The sequence below is a fragment of the Microchirus variegatus genome (assembly GCF_963457635.1).
Source record: "Microchirus variegatus genome assembly, chromosome: 7".
NCBI lineage: Eukaryota > Metazoa > Chordata > Actinopteri > Pleuronectiformes > Soleidae > Microchirus > Microchirus variegatus.
The window spans coordinates 2,831,763-2,859,483 of record NC_139808.1 but is presented as its reverse complement, the minus strand read 5'-3'; the positions used below and the strand labels follow the sequence as shown (position 1 = coordinate 2,859,483).

The 27,721-nt window shown below is 40.0% G+C and overlaps 4 protein-coding genes across 7 annotated transcripts; 2 read left to right on the top strand and 2 right to left on the bottom strand.

Moving 5' to 3' along the window:
- Positions 1 to 495: 495 nt before the first annotated feature.
- mon1bb (MON1 secretory trafficking family member Bb) lies at positions 496 to 7,728 on the bottom strand. The gene is made up of 6 exons (XM_083892930.1): positions 7,599 to 7,728; positions 6,328 to 6,422; positions 5,199 to 5,798; positions 4,282 to 5,074; positions 3,620 to 3,767; positions 496 to 1,894 (listed from the first exon to the last, which is right to left on the bottom strand). Exons 2-6 carry the CDS (start codon positions 6,404 to 6,406, stop codon positions 1,667 to 1,669), a joined length of 1,848 nt encoding a protein of 615 aa, XP_083749056.1. The 5' UTR covers positions 6,407 to 6,422; positions 7,599 to 7,728; the 3' UTR covers positions 496 to 1,666.
- Positions 7,729 to 9,136: 1,408 nt separating this feature from the next.
- Positions 9,137 to 11,702, top strand: tcta (T cell leukemia translocation altered). The gene is made up of 3 exons (XM_083892129.1): positions 9,137 to 9,439; positions 9,539 to 9,590; positions 11,338 to 11,702. Exons 1-3 carry the CDS (start codon positions 9,229 to 9,231, stop codon positions 11,378 to 11,380), a joined length of 306 nt encoding a protein of 101 aa, XP_083748255.1. The 5' UTR covers positions 9,137 to 9,228; the 3' UTR covers positions 11,381 to 11,702.
- A 214-nt stretch (positions 11,703 to 11,916) lies between these two features.
- glyctk (glycerate kinase) lies at positions 11,917 to 15,854 on the bottom strand. 4 transcript variants are annotated; one of them, XM_083892127.1, is made up of 7 exons: positions 15,592 to 15,854; positions 15,457 to 15,522; positions 14,916 to 15,372; positions 14,083 to 14,466; positions 13,842 to 13,993; positions 13,579 to 13,754; positions 11,917 to 13,489 (listed from the first exon to the last, which is right to left on the bottom strand). In XM_083892127.1, exons 4-7 carry the CDS (start codon positions 14,436 to 14,438, stop codon positions 12,617 to 12,619), a joined length of 1,557 nt encoding a protein of 518 aa, XP_083748253.1. In that variant the 5' UTR covers positions 14,439 to 14,466; positions 14,916 to 15,372; positions 15,457 to 15,522; positions 15,592 to 15,854; the 3' UTR covers positions 11,917 to 12,616. The 4 variants fall into 4 exon arrangements, with proteins under 4 accessions (XP_083748253.1, XP_083748252.1, XP_083748254.1 ...); XM_083892126.1 differs by having other exon boundaries at positions 14,916 to 15,522; XM_083892128.1 differs by having other exon boundaries at positions 14,916 to 15,522; positions 15,609 to 15,854.
- A 6,433-nt stretch (positions 15,855 to 22,287) lies between these two features.
- On the top strand, positions 22,288 to 27,273 carry wdr82 (WD repeat domain 82). The gene is made up of 9 exons (XM_083893068.1): positions 22,288 to 22,626; positions 23,261 to 23,358; positions 23,812 to 23,878; positions 23,975 to 24,074; positions 24,175 to 24,291; positions 24,390 to 24,545; positions 24,702 to 24,771; positions 26,821 to 26,963; positions 27,062 to 27,273. The coding sequence occupies exons 1-9, from the start codon at positions 22,466 to 22,468 to the stop codon at positions 27,089 to 27,091; spliced, it is 942 nt and encodes a 313-aa protein (XP_083749194.1). The 5' UTR covers positions 22,288 to 22,465; the 3' UTR covers positions 27,092 to 27,273.
- Positions 27,274 to 27,721: the final 448 nt, after the last annotated feature.

Genomic DNA, 27,721 nt, shown 5'->3' with positions numbered 1-27,721 from the left:
CGTCACATTACCTGGACAGATGAAATAGAACTATTATACTGCTGCACATTCTATCAATCAAGCAGATACAGGGAACGTGTCAGTCACCACAAATTTGGTACAAGACATTCGTTTAGGCAAATATATACCATAACTTGTTCCTCTTTATTTCTGCAGTGCAGACTTTTCTTTAAAAAAAAGGGAAATAGGTATTTTTGGTGCCAATATTAGCTTTTGATTTCAACGAGGCCAGATGGTTCGAAAGAAAAAAAATTCAAACCCTTTTTTAAAAATTAGTATTAGGTTAAACAAGAAATCTACCAACCGTCAAACCGAGATTAATTTACTGGTATGGTACAGTCTAATTAAAAAAAATACACTTTACATTACACCTGCAAAGTCAATCATTACTTGTTCATTTTTTTTATTATTTTTTTTTTTAGTAGACTGATTAGGACAAGTGTACATTTGTGCAACCTGTGATTTATTTCATATTTCATACTAGACATACTCTTTTAAGACTTTGAACTGACAGGGAATTTTCTCAGTGGACACAAGGATGAGGCTAACATTTATAGACAATCTTTTTTTTACAAAAAAAAAAAAAAATAATAATAATAATAATAATCCCAAAGGAGAAGTACCTGTACTGACTACATCAGATGACGACCGACTCGCAGAATCTGCAGAAAAAGCATCACGGGAGGCATTTTTCTTAACTTTTACTCAGACTAGCTCCAGTAAGAAGAGAATATTTGACTTTTATCAGTGGGGGAAAATAGGGATTATGACAATCAATGAAAATTTTAACATTTATTAGTGAAGTTGCAGCTGAATGTCCCCTCCCCTCACCTCACCTTCCAAGTGAGTTGGAGCATCTACACAGTCTTCAGTTAGACTCAAATGTTTGTCTACTGGGTACTTTTGGGACAAACATGGTGTCCAAAATGGCTGCCTCCCAGCTCCTGATATAAATATAAAAATGCTCAGTCTGGGGACAATGAGAACAATTCATACAATCACGTGATTATAATTATTTTTATCTTGAATTTCTCCCGGCAGCTGCGAACGATTCATGCTCCCATAATGACACGCGGTGGCCCAACCCTGCTCTTGTCTGTTCCAGTTGTTAATCAGGTTTATGTCGAGTCCAAAAAAACAAACACAAACAAAAACAAATGTTGCATATCCAGTTTTGTAACATTTGGATGTTTCTGAAATCTACTGCTCTGTGATCAGGTAGTTTAATTTCCCTCCTCATCTTAGACGAGAAAGAGAACAATGACCTGCTGTAACATATGAATGTTTCCGTCATCTGTGTAATACATTCACTGTCTGTGAGGAGAAGCTCTCACGTGTTGCAGTAATAAAACAATATAAAAACATTTAAATATCATTGCAATCATTTTTTTTTTTTTTTTTTTACCACAGTTCAATTTAAAACTTTCTGATGCTGTTGTTGTTGTTTTTTTGCCCTGACTCGTTCTGATGGAAAGCAGTGATGCGATGACATGCTCTCTCGTTAAACTTACGGAAATAATACTAGCTTCTTTAAATAGTGTAAAACGTAGTGTTTCGATTTCGAGTAGTCAGTGTCTGTCAAGTCCAACAGGTGTCAAGATGGGGTTCAAAAAAATATCATGGAGCCAGTGTAGAAACTATTGTTGAGTAAGGCGGAGCCAGAGTCCTATAAAAGAGATAAGAAGCCGTTATCTGTGGAGTCCTGCTGGTCAGATTTGCCACCTCGAGAGCTCTTGCTGGGGTTTGGGGTGGTCGAATACTTGGGGGGGTATCTGATGAAGAGACGGTCCTCCTCCTTTTTAATCCACCGTAGGAGCTTAGTAATAGCTGTGATAGCACAGGCCTTTGTCACCAGAGGACTGAAGCACGTGTACAGCTCAAATTTACTGGTGACCTGCAGTGGGGAGGAAAACGGGGACCAAAGTGAGTGCACCAAAGAAGATGCAACAACCTGCGAGTCAGTGTGTTTACGTGCACGTTAGTTTGTTAGTAAGTGGGTTGCAGTTTGACACTCGCTCAACTTGTTTTCTTAAACCCTAGTTGAACCCTAGGCAACAAAAGCTATGTTTCCACCAAGTAATAGTACCAACTTGAAACTAGGGCCACGCAACTCATCATATCCAATGACTGTGAGAAGTTTCACGTAGTTCCGTTTATGTTAAAGTTTACAAAAAGTGGAATTTTAAAGTACTTTTCCTGCAATTTTAACGTCGAATTTGTCGAAGCGCTGAGGCCACACCTTTTGACGTAGAGAAAATCCTTTGGTAGCTTATGATCATTAACGTGTCTAGAACACATGGACCGAGTTTGACGCGGCTAGCTCAAACGTGCGATGAATCATAAGAGCGACAAGTGTAGCAAGTTTGGTTAAAATCGGAAACAACTATGTGCGACTTGGACACAAAAGGAAAGAAAATCAGAAATTTTGAATTTAACACTTTTTTTGGAGTACGCCAGATTTCGTTTTAGTTTTGTCTGACCATGACCAGACTTCTGGGGGTGCTATAGAGCCTGAAAAATAATTTATAAAATATTTTTTTTTAATTGTTATATAAATGATACTGTGATTTGGTAATGGTTTATTTCTACTGATTACTCTTTTTATAGTGGCAAAGTTGTTTTATATAGTAAAAGAAATCACATTTTTTTAGTAAATATATATATATATATATATTAGCTATTTTTCGCATGTTGTGCATATATATATAAGAGTGTGGACGTCATGTATTTGAATACATGCATTCATACTTTTAGATCTGTGAATATTTTTGGTGTCAGTCTTTCTAGTATTCAGCACCGATCTGTACCTGTATCGGATTATAAGATTTGTGGTACTTTATATATTTCTGTGTACTAATAAAATACATAGGAAACGCATGTAAATCGTGAAAATTTGATGGTAAATATAATAATACATTTGAAGTTATATTAGTTTCACTAAACATTCCTATGCCCTTGGTTTTAGACAATTACATCTGATTACCATCCGACATGGGTAAATACAGCACATAGCACACAAGGGTTCATTGCCTTGATCCCAATTATAATAACTGCTTCCATGGTAACTCTCCCACTGTACATTTGACTTTTTGTAAAACCCAGAACCACGGAAGCTGTGTAAGATCATTTAGTTCAGTTAATCATCAGCAATTACTAGTTGAAGCTTCTCAAATGTCAAAATTTCCGTATCGTATGAAAGAGATTGAGTAGCTATGGGATTGATTAGTGAAAACAACAGTGAAAGACATCAGTTAAAGACTTTTATAAGGACATTGAAATAAATAATAATAATCAGCAGTCAGAGTCTGTACTCTCACTGTGCCATCAGTCGTCTAACTCACACAGGAAAAGTTAATTGTGTTACTGCAAAGGCTGAAACAAGCATACCATGCTTCCAAAACCAGATCGAGACGGACAGGGAATCAAATTACCGACATCTATATATTCATTTATCAAATTAAATATAAGACCTGATTTCTTAAGTGCAAATAATGTGGTTCTTCCCGTGCCGCCGACGACCTTAACCTCTTTTTAGACGCGTCCATATCAAGGATAATCCAATATGCACAGAAATGTATTTTTAAAAAAAGACCAAGCGTGCGTGTGTTTGTAAACATACCCAGGCCAGCAGCGTTTCCCTCTCGGCGACGTGGTAAATGAGCTTGAGGGGCCGTGAGGAGCTGTGGATGCGGCTGTGCATATAACGATAAAGGTCCAGCAGTCTCATCTTCTCCTCTTCGCTGCTGTACGGCGCCTCCATCTCTGGGCTGCATTCACAAACGCCACAGGTTACAGAGAGATGTTTGAGAAAGTGATTTCATCGTACAAGAACATGGAGACGATTGATGAAGATTACAAAATGACACAATTGAATACCCCAAACACACTAAACACTTCTAAAATAATCCAACATGGAAAAAGCAAATAACATTATTATTACAACGTAAAGGGCAGTGTTATTGTTTAGATGTTCATGGTTTTGACAGACTGCACCTAATCTAGCATATAACTTCAGTTCAGCCTGAAGAGATAAGCAAAGGTTGGATTAACGGAATACAGCGTGCACAATATAAAATATTGCATATATTTGTAAATGCCAGGTACACGAGCCATGGCTTTTATTTTTTTTTGTCATGTCAGAATCACTATAAAACAATATTACCAGCACAAGTGCAATTTAAAATGCTTTACAAGGCCATGGTTCACTTTCCAAACATAAAGTGCCTCATGTAGTTGGTAGGACAAGGACAGAAAAACACACACAAACACACACAGACTCACCTGGTGAACTGACTGAGCTGGCGGTAGTTGTCTGGCACGTCAAAGGGTTTGTACATGAAGTGTCTGAGGTCTGAGACGCCCACCTGGCTCACGCTGTATGACTGGGCTTTGGCGATGAGGCTTAGGGAGTTCTGAGCGCCCATAGCCTCCTCTATCTTCCTCTTGCACTCAGCTACAGCGTAAAAAGCCTCCTTGTCTGTCGAGAGCAGCAGCAAACAAACAGTGCATTCGGGAGGATCCAAGTAAGAAATGTACGCATAAAAGTAACAGTCAGGATTAAAGAGAGGGAGGCAGATGGGAGTCCAGATCTCGCCAGCCTGAAAAGCAGAAGAGGCTCCGATGAGGTTCAGTAGGAGGTGGACATCGGCGGGTTCCAGCCTGGTGTCCTCGATGACAGTTTTCTCTTGGACAATAGTCAGCAGCTGGTTCTTGGCGACGAGGATGGAGAAGACCAGATTGGGAGTGATAGCTTTCAGCAAGATCTGGCTGAGGGAGTCCCTGAGAGAGGATGCTAGGGGTAAGCAGTGAATTGCTGCTAGCAGGAAGCTGGGGTCTGAATCTACCAGGTTGAGGAGGCCGTCCAGGATCTTCTCCGAGCCGGCCAAGAGTCGCCGCAGGTCATAGTTTTTCTTGTGTTCAAAGATGCGGGATATGCTGGCCTGGGTGAGCATGCTGATGATCTGGTAGTAGACGTAGAGCAGCTCTCCGCGCAGTTGCTCCTCAGACTGACGACTGCAGGAGACGCACACCAACACCAGGGGTCCTTTCTGCAAGAACACAACAGTGTGCCGGTCTGTTGGAAGGAAGAAAATGACATCAGTGAAATAAAGACTTAATACAGCAGCAGCACCCCACGCTTAATAACCCTGAACGCTATTTTTGGGGAAGAAAAATAAGAAATCACTTATTGCTCTAACCTGAATAGACTGAGCGGATGATATTATCTCCACTTTGGACAAAGGACACAAGTGCCATCATTACTCCCATTGTGGATGAAAGAGCCTCTTCACTGCCATATCGGGAATAGATCGGTTTGCCCGCTTCACTTAGTACAAAGACGTGCTTCCTGTGCTGCCGCCAGCTGTCAGCCGTCACATCCTCATCACGATGAGACACGAAGGCAGGAGATTCCTGGGTCCCTGCCTCCAACAATGGCGACGACCTCCCCTTCACGCCAATACCTTGTTCCTCCAGCTTGGCCTTGGCCAGCATCGTGACGACAAACTCCCCAGAGTCGTTCTGGTCAGTGTCTGCGGCAGCATCGTCCTTGGCTCCTCCGTTTGCCGTGTCAGCGGATTCACCGTTTTGACACTCGGAGTTTTCGGTCTCCTCAGTCTCGAGCTGTTTTTCCTGGTCAGAACCGGGCTCTGGATCCAGATGCTGCTCCTGTTCTGTGACTTCTGAGGGGGGTAACTCTTCAGGCTCCTGTGTGTCAGCAGTGGCACTGTCATCTCTTGCCACTTGATCAGGAAACATGTGACTCCCCAAGAGAGACAGTGAAGTCGCTAAGGTGTCAGCTAAGATGGCAAAAGGGGGGGGGGGGGATACAATATAGAAATGTAAACATAACAATTCATGCTATTACTTAGAATATCATTAAAACAATGCTTTAATATATATATATATATGTTTAAATCTATTTTATATGTAAATAGGTGTCATCTACCATCACTTGGTTTGGGAAGCGGTGTGATAAGAATAGATTTAATAAAAATGTAATCAATAAGATATGGTCCCAATGGACTGAGTATGTGAAAACCAATCAGATCAGATTTCATTTGACTGTACTGGTGCTATGTGTGAAACTACCATGTGATGTTTTGTTTATCTGAGATGGTGCGCTCCCCAGTTTTGTTATCTTTTGTATCATTATTGATGTAGTGGTCTATAAAAGAAAATTCCAGAAGGGCAATATGGATAAAATCATCAGAACTTTCTGGCTCCATCTTTTACTAAGATCTGGAATGACTAAGTTTGTGATTACTGTATGTGATGCAAATCTGCTTATCTAAATTTAAAAAAATTCAAATGTAATCAAATACTCACCAGGTGGGTTGATCTCCAAACGTGGATCGCGAATGATCAGTCCCTGTCCCTCTCCTTCTTGATGACCATCTCTCTCCATGATAACATCCCAGTCACTGGAGAATATAAAAACACACTATGATCAATCGACTTTCCAATCAAACGGCCTTTTCTTTAATATGTTTAAACGGTTCGATTGCACGAGAGCCTTTTAGACAACATGCATCCTACACAGATAGTTTAGCGTTGTATGTCGGTAGAAGGTATGGACACATTAAAACACTGTGTGTGCCACCGTTTCCGCAATCTGGCTAAGGAGTCAGACACAGCTCAAAAGGCTCACCTTGTGAAATCTATGCCTGACTGAGTCTCCCCAGTGTCTTTAGAATAAGTTTGCCACTTCACACAGCCTCTTCCATCTGAAAACTGAAATGTGTGAACTGCTCTCTCTCTCTCTCTCTCTCCCACACTTAATGGGCATTTTTATCTTGTGGTGGCAAATTGTTTGATGAGTTTGTGACACTTGGGAACATGAGGACAAAGTCTCAAGATAACACATTTGGAACAACTCAAGTATGGCATGATGTTAAATCAGCAATTTTCTTTATGGACTTTGGTGTGTAGAGGCAGCAGTGTCACAAACTCGAGCTTGTAGTTAGAAAGGGCTGTCTAGGGGTTTAGGAAATGTGACAAAACATTTGAAAATGTCATTAGGTGAGGCATTTGTAGCTAAAATATGAGAGCCGGTGTCCTGGTCCCAGGCTGGAAACAGTGACATTAGTGCTGATAATGTATAAATGTCTCATTCCAACACACTTGGGGTGAAAAAAAATGAACCATCTCTTTAAGTATCATATGAATAGCAGCACTTATAATGAACCAGAGCCAGGGTCACATGATGACAGAGGGACAACTAACAAACAAGATGCCGAACAGAATTAGCCGTGTAACTTCTAACAGCCTGGTTAAAGCTACACTACACATACACGACTGTCGAGCGGACAGAAGGGCGAAGACTCTCTGCTCCAGCGCTCACTAGCTAACGCTTATTTAATCATTACAGGACTTAGCTAATCGTAGCCGGTCTGCTAATTCCCATGCGGTCGAAGAAGAACGACTGTTTGGCGGTGAAATTCTGATGCCAGTGGCTGTATTTACACTGCTAGCACTGGCTGCTAGCAAGCGGCACAGATCAATTTCATGGCCTCGGCTTAAGAGTGAGCAAAGCTGGGCAACCGCGGTCAACTACCGCAGGACAACATCGAGCCACTCGGTGGAAAAAAAAAACTTACGGGTTTTGTCCGGTCAAAACGACGTTGCGTTGAATGTCTAATGGGCAACATTAAGTTCCGTCGGCATCCCGGTAGCGTGCGAGCTAGCGAACGAGCTGTCAAGAACGAGAGAGGCAGAAAACAAAATTTGCTCACCACCGCAGCAGACATCCGGAATCTCTCATGACAATCTCAGCCGACCAATCAAAGCTGCTCGGTGCTTGGCGTGACCACGCCCCTTCCCTCCGCGCTACGTAACGACGTGAGCTGGATTGTGGGGAAATGGCTGTTCTGAAAACGGGAAAATTGCTTAATTGTTTATAAAATAAATTGTTCCTACTGGCTGCTATTCATTTATGGCGTCTAAAGCTAAATGTAAATAATAATAAAACATTTGATTGTTTCTAAAGGAGTGCCTTGCTAGTGGGGAAAAGTGGTGCAGTGCCCTCCCTAAGATGCAAGGTTATAATAGTTTGTGATTTTCATTAGTTTTTCTTTTCTTTTTTTTTTAACATTAGTTAATCTGAATTTGTTTTAAGGGCGGGTTTGCTCCTTTTAATAGTTTTCATTTCTTCTTCTTCTTGTAAATGCTTACTTTTAGTTTCGTTGTTATATAACGATGTGAGTATTTGTCAGGTCATAGTAGGTCAAGTATTGTGTCATAGAAACCCAGCAAAAGATTCAATTTTAAAAGATTATAAGGACAGATGAACAACCGTCCCTAAATCAAATAAAACAGTCTACAAGAAAATAGACTGAAAATCAGCATAATACTGCTGAGGTTGGATGCAGTCCAAACATCTCTTCTCCTCAATGATTCGTCAATACATCGATAATAAGTTTGAAAATAAATGATAATGAGCGATGAATAAATAACTAAAACCTGCTTTGTCGCAATATTTAAAAAAAAATGTAAACAAGAAACCCCATTGCCTTCATTTATTCACATTTCTCATAAAGTTTTCACGGTTCCCTGATAGTAGGGCCGTTCCCAGACGCTCGGACACAGCTGTGACGTGACTCTGGGAAATAAGATTTTTCTGGGCTTTTTATGGCATTCAGGGAGGTTTTTTTTTTTTCAAATGTGAAACTCAATGAATTAAAAATATAGAATATAAAGATATATAAAAGCCATGGCTCCAGGTGTCCTGTGGACAGTTTTACAGTTTTACTATTGTGCTCAATGGGAAAATTATTTGGGCCCCATTGGGTATTTTTTGTTGCAGTACCCAGAGTGGCCACCGTGACACACTTGTTTTCAGGGTAGCCGTCCGCGTTCTCGACATTTGGGTCACTTGAATAAAAGAGACCTACGTCTTTGACGGGCCAGACTTTTTTAACGAAAATTATCGTTATTATATTATGTTTATATTTATATATATTTATTATTTTTATCTCGACACACACGCGAGCGCGCACACATACACTCCAACAGCTGGTGGCGGTAATGCACCAGTTAGTTGTTTGTCAACCGCCAAATTCCAAGAAAGCGAAGAAGAGGTTGGGGCAACGTCAACTACGTCATCAAATGTTTTCGAATTCTACGTAAACGACGCAATGGCGACATATGCAATACTAACGAACTAACCAATGGCCTTGTGTTGTTTTTTTTATTATTATCCAGCGGACAGAAGGAGAATAATCACAAACAATGGAGGAACCGTGGGACTTTGAGTTTCTGTCGCGCATCGCTGACAGCTGCTTGTCGTTCCTCTCCGAGTTTGTGGACGATTGGCTCGCTAACGATATGCGAGTGTCGATATTCAAGATCCTGCTCAGCTGGTTAATTTTTAGCCTTATCGCGATTCACTTTGCGTGGAAGGTCTACGGGAACACGGTGAACGATATGTATTATCGACAAGGTGAGGTTTTTTTTTATCTGTGTCTTATTATTACGTTTAGTTGAACAGTTGTTAGCCAGGTTAGCTTGTTAACGTGTCCCTGTCTGTGTTTGTGGACAGGGAGTGGACAGAATGGAGGCACACCTGATGCAGCGCCTCACCTCGGTGGATGGTAGGTGTTAACCCACAAACCTTGTCACTTATACCATTGTGATGCCATTAAACCAGGGGTCTGCAACCTGCGGCTCTAGAGCCACATGTGGCTCTTCAGCCACTCTGCAGTGGCTCCTTGTAGCTTTAGAGATCAAGGCGACAAATAAAAGTGTTTTAATATCTTGTGCTACATCCAATGTCGACGTAAAATGCAATATTCAGTACATGTTTGGATGTGTCCTGTCCATCTTTGGATCCACATACCGTTTTTCTTGTGCACGAACAACATACAATCCAAATATTTGCTTCATTTATTTCAAAGTGGGTTCATTTTCATTTCTTTAATTTGCCACAAACAGTGAAACAATGGAAGAACCAGGTCTAAGGGGTCTAGAGGTTGGATATAAACTGAACATGTTGTAGTTCTTAAATGTCATAAATGAAAGAGACTATTACTATTGTATATAGTTTGTCTGTATAAAAACCTTTATATGTGTTGTTATCTTCATCTTGTGGGCTCCAAATGTATTTTTGGGTGGAGAGACGACAAAAATTGCTCTTTTCATCCTAAAGGTTGCAGACCCCTGCATTAATCCATTGTTAGTGCACACTATTATTACACTATTACATTACTGTAGGTGACTTGACCTCGGGTCTTTCTCCTGTGCTCATATAGACACTGGGACTGCAACTAACGACCATTTTCATCATCGAATTATATGTTTTTTATATTCTCAAGTAGTTGTTTGGTTTATTCAATGTCAGATAATGGTGAAAATGTATCATCACAAACTATAGAAATCAACGTTTCCCGTCCTTGGTGAACACTGCCCTGCATGTTTTAGATTCAATTGCATGTGGCCCACCAATTTATATCAACTTATAATGAGTTTAGAGCTGAAACAATGAATCAAACCAAATTAATCGTCAACTATTTTCATAATCAATTAATCGATATGAAGCATTTTTCTGATTGTTTTAGCTTCTTAAATGTGAATGTTTTCTTTGATTCTTTGCTCCACATAACAAATAAATCATTTTGTTTGTGGACAAAAACAAGACATTAGAGAAGATCGTCAATTCCAGGTTTGACAAACACTGATCAGTGTTTTTTTTAACATTTTCTGACATTTTATGGACCAAACGATTAATCGAGGAAATAAGCGACAGATTAATCGATTACGAAAATAATCATTAGTTGCAACTCTAAATTAGTTATTTCTGTATGTTTTTTATTACTATGTTATGTTACTATGTTGTTTACTATGTCATAAATACATCTATATTGTCAACTTTTTTTCGTTCCATATCAAAACAATCACCTTTAATGTGAAATTATGTGAAATATCATCATAAATATGATTATTTCCATGTCTTTTTTGACTTCACTGGCCCCTTACTGACCAAACTAGACACTCAGTGGCCCCCAGGTCATTTGAGTTTGAGACCCCTACTCCAACACACATGATTCATGTCATTATCAGGCTTTGCAGAGCTTGATGACGAGCAGACCAGGGTTGGGGAACACTACTTTAAATGACAGTTCCCTCCAAGTTCTTGTTTTTATCCACAAACAAAATCTATGTTGTTACAAACAGCTTTTTATGAAGTGGGCAAAAGCAAATTCCACTGGAGGAGAATGTTCCTACAGGCAGGTAAAAGTGAAAACATTCACTTGTTTGTGTATCTGACCACGAGTTGTTCATATTAGGGATGGGGTGATATTTGTTCTACTTGCGAGTAAAAATATTGTTATTTTCTTCCAGGGGAAGGAAAGCTGGAGATCCGTTGAAGACTCATCGAGATTAGCAGGACAATGGACTTTGACTTTGGACTTTATCCAGGTGACAAATGGACATTTTACATTCTTCTGAGACACGGATTGCTTTAAAAGATCTGTGAGGGGGGAAAAAAAACAAACCTTCAGTGCATTCAAGATGGATGCACACCAACAGCTCCGCACTGATATATAGACATGTGTGTAGTGCTGTTAAATATTTATTTCAGTCTATCATCTATGAAAAAACAAGATATCGGTGTCCATTTTATTTCTTTCAAGAGGCTTCAAAATATTGTTTTGATAGTAGACATGGCATTTTCCATTCCACGTGGACAACATGGAAACAAATAATTGCACTTGATTTGATTTCTGTATGGAACCAATAAAGAACAGTATTTTTTAAAAGTGAAGGCGTACAGCATCAAGTGGATGTATATTTTTTAATAATGGTATATCATATCAATAATCTATCTTAATTACACGTGTGTAGTCATGAGTAGATCAGAATATCTTTATTGTCTTTGTACAAGTACAACAAAATTGAGGTACACTCTTAGAAATAAAAAAAACATTTAAGGTTCTTCGGCTTGTCCTCATAGGAAAAAACGATTTTGGCTCCAGGTCCTTTGGGTTCCACCAAGAACCCTTTTAAAACCCTTTATTCGGGAAAGGGGTTTTCAGAAACAAATGGTTCCAGGTAGAACCTCAGCCCTTGCAGAAGGATCATTTTGGAACCCTTATTAGAGTGTAGAGATCCAGTAATGGAACTATCAAAATAAAAATATCACCAATTTGATTAATAAAGCATTTGATATATGTAGAATCAGCTCATATTTATTTTCCATTTTGTGAGGTGAGATGAATAACTTTATACTTGTTAAGTATTCATTACCTTTGATTTATGTTTTATATATTTTTTTTTTAAACACGTTTAAATGAAAACAAACCTTCTGGTATTTTCACACGTTCCAGTTTCTTCCATATATTGATTTATTTGAGGTTTCTTGACACAATATCGCGAGTAGAGGCCTATCTGTGATAGTCAGACCTTCTGAAAACAATACATCTGGTCTTTTCAAACATATGATGTAGTTCTGTGATTCTAGAGTAACTTCATAGAGTCAACAGAAGTGGAGTCATCAGACCACAGCTATACTTGGAGCTGTCCGATTGTGATTGGATCAACCAAGACAAATGTTAATACCCATTTAATACACGAACTGGGTTATTATGTACTTTTATAAAATCCAGATCCAGATTTTGAATTATGTTACAATATTGGCATTTGATGGAATAAGTAGCATGTGCACATCCATCACATTGGTGCAAGTTAGTCCAGGTACGAGTAAATGTTTCCCAGCTGAAAGACTGGAAAAAAATGTGTAAGAATCATTGTTGTCCAGAGCGTTGTCGATGTCCAGCCCCTGCGCTTGTGCCTCTTCATATAACCCTGCATCGGTAATGGCACCTGCTGCCTCGGTGGGTCCATCCTGACCATCTGTGCCACCGCTCAGAAAGACGGGACCATTTGGTGGGAGCTGCAGGCCTCTCAGCTCCAGTCCAACTCGCAAAGCCAGCTCCTGGTTTCGACCACCTTGACCCTTCCCAAGCAACTCTACAGTCGGCTCACCTCCAGCTAACAGATACGTGTCGCCCCATCCCTCTGTACGCGCTTCTCCCAAAACTTTCATGGTGCGGTGCAAGTCCCAGGTCTGCACACCCACTTCAGGCCCGAGCTTCAGCACCTCGTTGACAATCTCAGGAGAGGGTTCCTCCTGAGAACATGCAAAGCGAGCCAGGTGGCCATAAAGTCTAGAGACTGACCTCACATCCCCACACACTCCTGGAGACAGAACGACCGGGAGGAAACCAAGCTCTCGGGCACGGAGTCCTGCACGTTTAAGGGCAATGCTGTTGGAGCCAATAACGGCGTTAAAAACATGTTCCGTCTTATCCGTCCACTGGGGATTTGGTCTCCCGAGGACATCCTTCACGGATGCCGGCAGAGAGTCCAACAGCTTGTACTGTCCAAGAACTGACAAGACTTCATCATGCCTCACCTCGCCACAGACTGTGGGTCCGCTAGCTATCAAGTCCAGAGGATCTCCAATCACATCTGACAGTACGAGCGCAACCACCTGTGAATTGATCAGACGGGGTGATATTCAGAGCTCAATATACTGGAATGACCTCTCAACAAGAAGTTTATCAAATAAAAGAATGTTACCTGAGCAGGGTAAGCATGACGTGCTAGCCCTCCACCCTTAAGAAAAGAAAGGGCGCGGCGTACGGTGTTCAGCTCCTGAATTGTTGCTCCAGCAGCTGCAAGTTTACGGGTCAATTGTAGTTTCTCGTGCAGTAAGATTGGTGGCATGGGTGCAGGTAAGAGTGCAGAGCCTCCACCTAGAGAGGGTTGAACCACCTTTTGTAAAAATGTACATACTATCTAACATGTGAAGAATAACCCACAAGAGAACTGATGGTTTTTACCTGAAATCAGTACAAGCAGCAAATCTTTCTCTGTCAGTTCACTGGCCAGCTGCTTGATCCTTTCCGCCGCCTCCTGGGCATCCGTGTCGGGTAAGTTGTGCTTGGCTCCCTCCATGACTCTGATACGACTGTTTTCTTTTAACAACAGGTGGCTGTGTTTAGAAATTAGAAACAAGTAAATCAGGTTTTACGTTGTCTCGCGAGTCAAATTCGAATTGTTTATAATTGTTTTGACGCTTACTCTTTCCCATGCTGCTTTAATGTCTGCTGAATCCCATGTGGCACACTTATGATTCCGTTCACCAAGTGATCCCCCATAATCCTCTCTGCCTCTGCAGCCATACCCAGCACGGCTTTCCCGAAGCCCACCAAGTGTAGGTTGTGCCTGAGTGGGAATTCTTGGCCGTTGATAACGACTGAATCGTCTTTGCGCTGTACGCTCTGTCGGACCACGGTGTCTGGACGCACGGCCTCCACCGCCGCTGCGAAAACCTGCTGTGCCCTCGAGTCCATTGACATTTTGCACAACGCGGGTTTACTCTTACCCACGAGGGCTAGATGGGGCTGATGCCGGAACAGGGAGAGGAAACGTGCCATGGACACTTCGCAAGGGTCTGGGAATTGGCTGAGGAATAAAGTCACATACAAGGAGAGTCGGTGCTTTTAAACTTTTGTGCGTTAATCATTCGTTATTTTTACACCTAAACCTTCTCCAAAAAGCTTTTCAATTTCTGCCGCTCTAACTGATAACATGGACTCAACATTCATGTTTCCGGCCACCATGGAGACCAGCATTATTATACGTAGTCCTGCGGAATAGTGAAATTATATCAAGGTAAGATGCTGCCACTTACTTGTCGGACAGTGTGCACTGAAAACGGTAAGCAATCAGAACAATAAAATGCAAACAAATCATCCATTGTGTAAACTAAAAACATGCAGCAACCCACGGAAGGAATGCAGCCTCAAACTATGACCACAAGAAAAGACTTTGCTTACAACACAAACTTTGCTTAAAATGTAAACACAGTTCCCATAAAACTGGGCTCTCTGAAGTCTCATGCAACAGCCTACCTGGAAGTAAATTGAACAACAAGCTGTGGATTTCACTGGAAGCCTGTGCTGCAACTTGTCGAGACCGCGCCGAGTGATAAAAGTGACCACACATTGACCGGACTTGTGTACTCTTGTGTTTAATTATTGACTTGACTAGATCGTATCACACACACACACACACACACACACATACCAAAGCACATGCACATAATGTACTGTACTGAACTAAACTGAACTGTGAAGACATCTGTGTTTATGCTCTGCGTGTTGAAAACCAGTCAGTGACGTGTTAATGATAGTGTTTGATAAATAAGGTCACTCATGCTGCACTAATGGCAGCAGGTGGTCGAGTTGAGTTGTGTTTTGATGTCGTCTATTCATCAGACAGCAGGGGGCGCTGTTTGCAAGCAGTAGTGCACAAAGTCGTGCGGCAGGCACTAACGGGTTATTGCGCAAATCAGTTGTTTTGACAGGTCTGAGGAGGGAAAACACAGGTGTAAATAATCAAACTAATGACGGCTGAGTTTAATTTAGGCTCACTGTCACACACTGTACTGACGTGTGTGTGTGTGTGTGGGGGGGGTCTGTCTGTCTTCAACACACAGGCGTCGACAACCGAGAACCACTGTAACACAATGTAAAACACGTAATAAAACTGTAATAACGTAGTATTTATGTCGCATGTGGCATTTACCTGTCTCACGTCCTTACGTGCGCAGCATGCTGGACCCCCCCCAAAAGAAAAGTCTCTAAAAAATATGGTTCCGGGGGGACGGTCGTGGAAAAGTGAACGAGGAGCGTTTAACTTGACGTCTTCACCGTGTACGCGAGTGGAACTTTCGTCCTTCGAAACACTTTATTTAGATATTTAGTTAACAAGAAACAAACAAACAACAACAAAAATGTAGTGCCCCTGTATTAAAGCCTATAAGGTAAAGTTTGCCCTCGTCCAGTTCCTCAACCGCCAAGTCTCGAGGTTCTTCTCGCGAGAACGAAAGAGAAATGTCAAAATAAAAGTCGCATTAATGTACATTATTCAACACCTTCCACTTGAAACTTGCTTGAGTGGCTTTAACGCGAAAACATCCCATAATTCCTTGCTAAAACGAGTTCATCTGGGTTGAGGACATCTGAGACCACACCCATAATGAATATTAAGCGTTTTTACTGTGAAAGTAGGGAGACATTTCAAAGTAAATGTTGCATTACTGTATATAAGTATATTATTACCACTTAAAATGTGAAAGTTGAGCAGCTGTAAAACAAAAAATCCACATAATTATTGGCAAAGACTGATACGTCTGTTTTAAGGACGTGTTGACGACTTACACACTGAATATTAATCATTTTTACTGTAGCAATAGGGAGCAATTTCAAAGTAAATGTTGCATTACTGTATATAAGTATATTATTGCCACTGAAATGTGAAAGTTGAGCAGCTGTAAAAACAAAAATTCCACATAATTATTGGCAAACACTGATACGTCTGTTTTAAGGACGTGTTGACGACTTACACACTGAATATTAATCATTTTTACTGTAGCATTAGGGAGCAATTTCAAAGTAAATTTTGCATTACTGTATATAAGTATATTATTGCCACTGAAATGTTAAAGTTGAGCAGCTGTAAAACAAAAAATCCACATAATTATTGGCAAACACTGATACGTCTGTTTTAAGGACGTGTTGACGACTTACACACTGAATATTAATCATTTTTACTGTAGCATTAGGGAGCAATTTCAAAGTAAATGTTGCATTACTGTATATAAGTATATTATTACCACTGAAATGTGTAAGTTGAGCAGCTGTAAAACAAAAATTCCACATAATTATTGGCAAAGACTGATACATCTATTTTAAGGACGTGTTGACGACTTACACACTGAATATTAATCATTTTTACTGTAGCATTAGGGAGCAATTTCAAAGTAAATGTTGCATTACTGTATATAAGTATATTATTACCACTGAAATGTGAAAGTTGAGCAGCTGTAAAACAAATATTCCACATAATTATTGGCAAAGACTGATACATCTATTTTAAGGACGTGTTGACGACTTACACACTGAATATTAATCATTTTTACTGTAGCATTAGGGAGCAATTTCAAAGTAAATGTTGCATTACTGTATACAAGTATATTATTGCCACTGAAATGTGAAAGTTGAGCAGCTGTAAAACAAAAATTCCACATTATTATTGGCAAAGACTGATACATCTATTTTAAGGACGTGTTGACGACTTACACACTGAATATTAATCATTTTTACTGTAGCAATAGTATAGGGAGCAATTTCAAAGTAAATGTTGCAATACTGTATATTAGTATATTATTGCCACTGAAATGTGAAAGTCGAGCAGCTGTAAAACAAAAATTCCACATAATTATTGGCAAAGACTGATACATCTGTTTTAAGGACGTGTTGACGACTTACACACTGAATACTAAGCATTTTTACTGTAGCATTAGGGAGCAATTTCAAACTAAATGTTGCATCACTGTATATAAGTATATTATTGCCACTGAAATGTGAAAGTTGAGCAGCTGTAAAACAAAAATTCCACATAATTATTGGCAAACACTGATACGTCTGTTTTAAGGACGTGTTGGCGACTTACACACTGAATATTACAATTTTTTTACCGTAGCAATAGGGAGCAATTTCAAAGTAAATGTTGCATTACTGTATATAAGTATATTATTGCCACTGAAATGTGAAAGTTGAGCAGCTGTAAAAACAAAAATTCCACATAATTATTGGCAAACACTGATACGTCTGTTTTAAGGAGGTGTTGACGACTTTCACACTGAATATTAAGCATTTTTACTGTAGCAATAGGGAGCAATTTCAAAGTAAATGTCGCATTACTGTACATTAGAATATTGCTAACACCTGATATCTGAAACTTGAGTGGAAAAAAACATCCCATAATTCCTTGCAAAGACTGATACATTTGTGTTGAAGACCAAGTGCCAATGGGGAGAAATTTCAAAGTAAAAGTCACATTACTGTATATTAGCATACACCTGTGTTGAAGATGTGTTGTCAACTTATACACAAAGTATTGTTACAGCATTTTACTATACAATTAAGAGAGACCCGGTTTTACAGTACTGCCAAATTCAAATTCTGATTTTTATATTTTATCAGTATATTGATTATATGTACATATATTTTGACACTTCTCTGAAGTGGTGCAGTAAAAATAATGCTTAATGTTCTGTGTGTGAATAGTAACAGTTTTTGTCAGGAATTGTGGGAAATCTTTGTTTTACAGCTTATCGGGTTTCAGATTTCAAGCGTGAATCAGTAACAGGTTTGCGACGTTGACTTTGAAGTTTCTCTCAGTTTGTACAGTGACAATGCTAACTTTTCTGTACGTGAGAGGTCAGCGACGTCTTCGTCACATTTATGTATCAGTCGTTGCCAGGAATTATGGGAAATGTTTAGTTTTAAAGCCACTCAAGTTTTTCAGCAGATTTCAGGTTTTAATACACTGCGGACAGGTTGCCAGTCCATCACAGGGGCACAAACAATCATCCATTCACACACTCACATGGATGGATAATTCAGAGTGACGCAACTTTTATTTTGAAATATATTTCTCACACCCTTTCAGTGCAACTACCTAAAAATAATAATAATAATAATAATATAGAATAGACGTCTCCTCTCACACCGGAGAACTACTGTGGGCTTTGCGTACCAGAATTATCCATCTTTTTTAAAGTAAAGCCTTTCTCTAGCTACATAAAAAGGTTTATTTTTGTGCATATTTTTAGGGTTTATACAGTTTACCTCTAATACAAACAAACATGTGTTGAGTATGTTCTAAATTATACTTAATCATATGCTTTATATTTGTACTTTTCGTGTATGCATTGTGCGAAATCGAATCAAATCATGAAGATATCGCGATAACTAGCTATCGTATCGCGTTGTTTCTGACCAATGGGGCACAAACAATCCTCCATTCACACACTCCCATGGATGGATAATTCAGAGTGATGCAACTTTTATTTTGAAATATATTTCTCACACCCTTTCAGTGCAACTACCTAATAATAATAACTAGAAAATTCCGCCGGCGTAATTTCGATGGTGCCTGCAGCTTCCGGCATGTGTCGTCGCGTGCAGGACCTTTGCTGGTAAAGTTGTACAGCAAATATGCGGACACTTGCCGTTTAAAATGGCCGACTTCCTGTTGGGTCAAGGGCGTGTCCCTAAACATGTTCAGGACGGGTCCCTTGTCTTACATATGATGTTTCGTGCAGATCGGTCAATGTATGGCAACGTTACATTTAACTTCCTGTTTCGGGTGTTCCACTTCCTGTAGTGAGTTCACCTTCGGCAGACATGTTCAGGACAGGTCTCTGGTCTCACATATAAAGTTTCATGCAGATCGGTCAATGTACAGCAAAGTTAGTGGGCACTACCTGGTTAAGATGGCCGACTTCCTGCTGGGTCAAGGTCCCTAAACATGTCCATGGAAGGTCCCATGTCTCACATATGGTGTTTGGTGCAGATCTCTCAATGTATGGCAAAGTTACATTTAACTTCCTGTTTCGGGTGTTCCACTTCCTGTAGTGAGGTCCTGATCATGTTGTTGACCGTTTCCCGTGTATGTGTATGTGGAAATGATTGCACAGTTTCTGGGGATTTTTGTTGCCATGGTTACTCGAAACGCTTAGAAAAGACATAGCCAGCTTTTCCCGATCAAACCGCACGTTTTGATATAGGATGTGTGGGGTTTTTCTCAAAACTGTGGGAGGAGTTGAGTGTCAAATTTTGTGGTGGAGATGTACATTTTACTGACAAGCCCCTCCTCCTCCTCCTCCTTACCTCACGCACACACGCACCTGTGTCTCTGTGGAAAACCTCAGACAACCGAGAAAACGGGCCCTTTTAAAGTTGTCATATCTCATGAACGGTAGATGATAGAGCTAAAATTCTTGGTTTGTGAGCGTCACAAGACTCTGAGCAGCGTTCACATGTAATGTTGTGAGAAAGGGGTGAGAATTGACCGAGTAATGACAGTTTTAAAATGTCCTGAACTTGACTTTTCAAAAAGTCCAAATCTAAATTTTTAACATGGCAGTCGGTGGGGACGTTGACCGGAACTCTCTGCGCAATTAGGTGATTTGAAGAAAAACCGCAAGTCGTATGAAAATAAAAACAACACACAGGGTTAGCCAACAACCATAGCAACATTTCGATGTAAAAAATGTCTGTTTAAGTTGGAAATTGTGGGCAGGAGAGGAGTTTGTTTGGAGATTTTGTCTTTAATTTTGTCCTTCTCACCAGAGTGAGCCACTCTAGCTACCGCCCACGCACGCAATACACACCCATTATAAAATGTAAAAACAATTTTTTTTTTTGCAAAACTTAAACTGCGATTGTGGAAAAACTGTAATATGTATCGAAACCGTGACTTAGGTGATAAAAGTCCCAAGTCTTGTGACCCGTTTAAAGTTAAAATCACGTTTCTACGTGAAAGTATGACGACACTGTGAGGCTCCAAAGTGGGCTTTGTTTTGTCGACTTGTTCCGTCCGTTTCCCATTCATGTCTATGTGGAACTCGTTAAGGGTTTTTCGCGATTTTTGTCGCCATGGTTACGCGAAAACCTTATAAAAGTCATAGCAGTCGATTCCCGATCAAACCGCACGTTTTGATATAACTTGTGTCAGGGTTTTCTCAAAGCTGCGGGACAAGTTACGCGGCAAAAAACGGCCGGAAGAGGAATAATATACGGAATAAACACGAAGGATTATAAGAGATGCTTGCTCCGCAATGCATTTAGGCCTGAACTCTAGTTCTACTGGAGTTGAGGCCCTAAATGCATTGCGGTGCAGGCACCTAATAATAATAATAAAGAATAGACTTCTCCTCTCACACCAGAGAACTACTGTGGGCTTTGCATACCAGAATTATCCATCTTTTTTAAAGTAAAGCCTTTCTCTAGCTACATTAAAAGGTTTATTTTTGTGCATATTTTTAGTGTTGATACAGTTTAACTCTAATACAAACAAACATGTGGTGAGTATGTTCAATTTATACTTAATCATATGCTTTATATTTGTACTTTTCGTGTATGCATTGTGCGAAATCGAATCAAATCATGAAGATATCGCGATAACTAGCTCATCATAACGCGTTGTTTCTGACCAATGGGGCACAAACAATCCTCCATTCACACACTCCCATGGATGGATAATTCAGAGTGATGCAACTTTTATTTTGAAATATATTTCTCACACCCTTTCAGTGCAACTACCTAATAATAATAATAATAATAATAATAAAGAATAGACTTCTCCTCTCACACCAGAGAACTACTGTGGGCTTTGCATACCAGAATTATCCATCTTTTTTAAAGTAAAGCCTTTCTCTAGCTACATTAAAAGGTTTATTTTTGTGCATATTTTTAGTGTTGATACAGTTTAACTCTAATACAAACAAACATGTGGTGAGTATGTTCAATTTATACTTAATTATATGCTTTATATTTGTACTTTTCGTGCATGCATTGTGCGAAATCAAATCAAATCATGAAGATATCGCGATAACTAGCTATCGTATCGCGTTGTTTCTGACCAATGGGGCACAAACAATCATCCATTCACACACTCACATGGATGGATAATTCAGAGTGATGCAACTTTTATTTTGAAATATATTTCTCACACCCTTTCAGTGCAACTACCTAAAAATAATAATAATAATAATATAGAATAGACTTCTCCTCTCACACCAGAGAACTACTGTGGGCTTTGCGTACCAGAATTATCCATCTTTTTTTAAAGTAAAGCCTTTCTCTAGCTACATTAAAAGGCCTAATGTTTATTTTTGTGCATATTTTTTAGTGTTGATACAGTTTAACTCTAATACAAACAAACAAGTTTCAAGTTTTTTATTTGCCATTTATGCTTAAACAACAGTCCAGGCACATTGGAAATATTTTGCGGGTTCCACAAGTCAGTTTTTCTTTTTTTTTTTCCTTTTCTTTTTTTTCTTTTCTTTTCTTTTTTCCAAAAAAGGAACACACTTTTATATATAAATAAATATATAGCTCAAATCTATACATGGTATAAAAAAAAATGTTTTGTTTTTTTAAAATGTAAAAGGAGATGTAGAAAAATGTAAATGCAAATAAAAATATACAAACATGCGGTGAGTATGTTCAATTGATACTTTTAATTTAATACTTTTAATTATATGCTTTATATTTGTACTTTTCGTGCATGCATTGTGCAAAATCAAATCAAATCATGAAGATATCGCGATAACTCGCTATCATATCGCGTTGTTTCTGACCAATGGGTTTGTGCGCGTCACGGACGTCTGCTTTTCCCTCCCACAGAGCAGGAGTGTGAGTCGGCGGGCTTTCGTCGCTCATTTTGAACCATTTCATCATTTTGGGACCCTTTAAAATAACCCGTGGCGCAAACTACAGTTCACACATCCACACGAACTACCAACATTGACGACTGTGGGTCGATTTAAAGTGTGAACGAGGGCCTGTTCCCCCCCCCCGCTCCTCAGAGACAGACGCGGGCCGTCATGAAGCTGACAGACAATGTGCTGCGGAGCTTCAGGGTTGCTAAGGTGTTCCGGGAAAACTCTGACAAAATCAACTGCTTCGACTTCAGCTCAAACGGAGAAGCGATCATTTCCAGCAGCGACGACGACTCCCTGGTCTTGTACGACTGTCAAGATGGAAAGTAAGACCGTCTTTTGTCCCTTTTAACGGTTGTTTTTCTTCCGTTAGCTTACTCGCTATGCTAACTAGCGCGGCCTGCTACAGCGGTTAGAACACGGCGTTTGTGTGAGAAATGTACCTACGTGCACGATCGCTACCCAAACAAACCCAGAGACATATAAGATCCTGCTAAAAAGCTGTATGTTAGAAAGATAAACGTTTCACATATCCATGTTTAACTAATAATTTTAAGAGTGTCGATTTTAGGTGTTACAGTTAATTAGCTTAAACTATCATACAACTATTTATTTACGTCATTTGTTCGTCACATAATGTCAACATGGTGCTTTTCTTAGTCACGTGTGATTAAATGTATGCATCGGAAAGAAAGCTGCATGTTATTCGGCCATGTAACTCATTAGGATATCAGATATAATTAATAATCTGATAATCAACAACCTGCATAAACAGTTTATTTTAGTATTCAACGTGTCTTTAATCTACTATTTAATATATGACAATTTTCACCTTCCATTTTATTTGGTGTTTGACCAATTTGAATGTCTCACTAGATGGGGAAATGTGACGTAAAAGCATAGATTGTTTTGTCTTAAAATGCCTAAAATGTATTACTTAATGTCCCCGGTTACCTGCAGACCCAAGAGGACGCTCTACAGCAAAAAATATGGAGTGGATCTCATCAGGTACACACATGCTGCAAACACTGTGGTCTACAGTTCCAACAAAATCGATGGTAGGTCGATGCATGATCCAAGTTGTAAATGTATTGGTGTAAATGAATTAAATCTTGTATTACCGATATGTTTGCTTTTGCCCTCACTGTCTGTGAAGGTTTGTTGATCTGGTAATTTGCAAAATGTGATCAGACTAGTAGAGATTGAACAAAACGTTCATGAGTATTTTGCTTTATGTGGAGAAGTGCTGTTTTGCATCTGCATTGCCGGTGAACCTGCGACGACATAACTCACTTTGGTCTGAGGTAGTTGTTTGTACAGTTTGAGGGTCTGTGATTCTGCCCCATACAGGAGCTAACTGTACAAGTGACTGCCTTGCCCACGGTTGAGTCTACTCATCCGACCTTCCCGAGAACAAACGTCATGGTTTTTAAATTTTGTGCTGGCTTATTGTTCCCACGTCATGGCACTTTTCCCTTCTCACTTCAGCCGTATTGTTCTTTTTCCTTAAGACACCATCCGATACCTGTCCCTGCACGACAACAAATACATACGCTACTTTCCTGGGCACAACAAAAGGTGAGGACTGGATCTTTGCCCTGTCCGTGTTTGTTTTCTACCATAAATGGACTGCTTTAAGTTGAACTATGCTGTGTTTTTCCTTTTAATGTCCAGAGTGACGACACTCTCCATGTCTCCTGTGGACGACACATTTATTTCTGGTTCATTAGATAAAACTATACGACTGTGGGATTTACGATCGCCTAACTGTCAGGTGTGTATTTTTTGTTGTAATTTGGTGAACACGTACTGCTGTTTTTTTGCCAAATACTTGTTGGCTTAAACTGTAATTTTCTTGTTCTTGTCGACTTTAGGGTCTGATGCACCTGCAGGGTAAACCAGTTTGCTCGTTTGATCCAGAGGGGCTCATTTTTGCTGCTGGAATTAATTCAGAGATGGTTAAACTGTATGACCTGCGCTCATTCGACAAGGTAAGAACTGTTCTTAGTCTGATATGCATTTATCTCAATCGGAAATTGGCGCTGCACCCGCTTAAGAAGTGTAAGTCATTAATGTTGCTCGTCCACAGGGTCCCTTTGCGACCTTCAAGCTCCAGTACGATCGCACATGCGAGTGGACGGGACTCAAGTTTAGCAACGACGGGAAACTAATTCTTCTTTCTACGAACGGCGGCGCTCTTCGCATCCTAGATGCCTTTAAGGGTGCTGTGCTACATTCCTTTGTGGTAAGAGACACCCTAATATATGATATATGAAGTGTTAATCATTAAAACCAAAACAATGTGACACAGTCTAAGCCAACACAGTCCAGGGCCGCTTGTTAACCAGATCTTTTTTTCAAGTTAAGTCTCGCTCACTGCAACTGTTTTCTATAACCACAGGGCTACAACAACGGTAAAGGGGTAACGTTAGAGGCGTCCTTCACCCCCGACTCGCAGTTTGTAATGATCGGTAAGTTAATGTTCACTCTTCTCTCTTGTTGCATCAGTCTTTCAAGCTGTTTCATACACGGATGGATAAGTCATTTGTGCACACGGATCCAGGTGGTGTCCAAGCCTACCTGTGCTTAGGCTGTCATAGACACCACAGAAAGGAAGTATTGTTATACGAACACTGAGGCACATGATGTGACGTAGTCAGACCAGTTCTGACAGAAAGAAGAGAAAACGCAAACCTGTGCCAAGACGATGATGATAATAATAAGTGTTTGAAAAAAAAAACTTTGTTCAAATACTTTCTGTCAAGTTCCATCATTTATTCATTTTACAGTCTGACAAATGTGTCCTAAAATAAAACCACCTTGGCGGACAAAACAATGGCATCTGCACTGGTGACTGAACAGAGCAGTGGAGATGGTGGTTTAGAGTGGAGTGATATGGACAAAGTTGCCAGTGAATAAGTGTCTGTGAGAAAAACTGGTGAGTTAGCAGGGAAAATAAGGCATTAACGTGAGCAGTTTTAGCTGAAATAATAATTTATCAGACTATTTACTAGGGGTGGGAATCTCTTGGCACCTCACGATTCGATTATGATTCAGAGGTCAAGGATTCGATTCTAAACCAATTATCGATGCATCTCGATGCAACAATTTTTTACTTTAATACTTTGCTACTCATTTAAAAGTAAGATAAAGCAACATAAATATAAAAGTGGTAGTGCCCCCTCATCTGGTGCAGACAGCCCTTTTATTTCTGCGCACCGCCCCTGCGCTGTTCTCTTCTCCCTCTCCTGCGCCGTTCGTCGCTCCTGCGTCTCCAATCGCTCATTTGATTTTGATTTGATCTAAAGCAGACTGGATCATTTCTCTAGGTGTTTTATCCCCACATAAGAATAATGATCTTTATGACGAGGATGGAGTACAGTCGCGATGAAGTGCAGGTGATCTGAGTGAAACGTGGTGACAGACTCTGAAGAGCAGAGCGCACTTTTCATCGTTTTCACTCCGTGGTCTTAATCTTTGTGAAAGAAGACACTTTAACGCTGCAATTACGGGAATAACAGATGAGTTGATGCTGATTATTAACTTATCCGCATCGATTCGGAATCGTTCTAGAGAGATTCGCGATGCATCGAAGAATCGATTATTTTTCCCACCCCTTCTACATTTACAGGGTATCCACGGGCGTCTTAAAGAGTTATAAATCCAATCATTTGAATTTAAGGCCTTAAAATGTCTTAAAATCTCATATAAGGTCTTGAATACAAATTTGAAAGGTCTTAATGTTACTTTTATTTAAAACATGCATAAACTTCAGTCTCGCTTTGAAATGTTTCTATTTTTGAGGCTGCGATAACGCAACGACAACACTGCCCAGTGAGAGTTTATGGAGCACCACTAGCTAGTGTGCTGTGCGCGCGCCGCAGTGGTGTGTTACAGCTTAGCATAGCAGCGGAGAAAACTTACTGAAAGCCCACGGCTAAGCCGAGTTGCAAGTTCAACGATTTGTGGCTCCAATTTTCCTTATCGTCTTGTGTACTTTTTTTTTTCCAGTATGGATTTGAAATGGATCTTTGTATTCATTATGGTCTTTAAAAAAAGTCTTAAATTTGACTTGTTGAAACCTGCAGAGACCCTGTATTTAAGACCAAAGCTTGAGTTTCCATGTCTTTATCACCTGCCATTCAGTCAGTGTCAGTGTCAGCCCTGGAGCAGCAGCAGCCTCCCCCCCCTGTGCTTCTCAACCTACATCTGGCTATAAAATCCCCCCTCCCCTCTGGTTCAAAGTCATGGAGTTCATACCAGCCAACAGTTCATTGAAGCCAAATACAACTGAAAGTGAACGGCATGACCGCCTTACAGTCATTACCAGGGAGTCCCCACCCCAGTCTCAATTATTTACACTCGTGGCACACAACTCAAGTTTACATCTGTGACACTTGTCACGTGTCTGTACCAAGTATAAACGCCTGGTGTCAAACCCTCAAAACCACGTGGAGAAGCAGTGTTTTTCATATTTCCGGTGTGTATCATTCATCAGTTTTTTTGTTCATATATTCCAGGTTCCGAAGACGGAAAGATCCACGTGTGGAATGCCGAGAGTGGCATGAAGGTGGCTTTATTAGACGGGAAGCACACGGGACCCATCACCTGCCTCCAGTTCAACCCCAAGTTCATGACGTTTGCGAGTGCCTGTTCCAACATGGTGAGTTGAGACGGAGTTGCTTTCTGAAGTGTGTGTTGTACAGATATGTCTGTATCTGACTCTCATGTATTGATGTTTCTTTTTCTCTGATCTTTCAGGCTTTTTGGCTACCAACCATTGATGACTAAAAGGAAGAAAAAAAAAAGTTGAAGACATCGCTTCTTTCAAAGACTAAAGTCAAAGTGACCAGGAGGGGTCAGCACAACCAGCTCCATGTGAATATCACAGACAGATTACGTTCACGTTGTAAATATGTTGTTTTCCGAAATGATTTTTTTGTTGTTGTTGTTGTTTTTGTCTTTTTTAATATTTCTATTTAACATTAAATTGTTAACTATTGTTACAATTTTGTGTTGAGTGCGTATGTGTGTCCAGAAAGTGTTTCTGTTGTAAAAAAACATTTTCAGTCCGATTCCTTCTGTAAAAATATATGATTTAAAGCAGGGGCTGTTATATATATTTTTTTTTAATATCTTGACCCTTGTGTCTCAGGTGTAAGGAAAACAAAGTGTGGTTTGTAATTTATTGTTAAACGGTGTAATGAGTGACATAAACTAGCAATAACAAAATATCCTTTTTATAGCTCCATATTTTCTTAAGGGAAGATTATTTTCCTCCCGGATTCTTAAGTTTTTCTCGAACAGAATGCAATAAAAACTAAATCTGAAGATTTTCATTTTTGGACAATAATGAGCTTGAGGTTCTCCTCTCCTGTTGTGTGTGTGTGTGTGGTGGGGGTTTGACTGACCAGTATACTG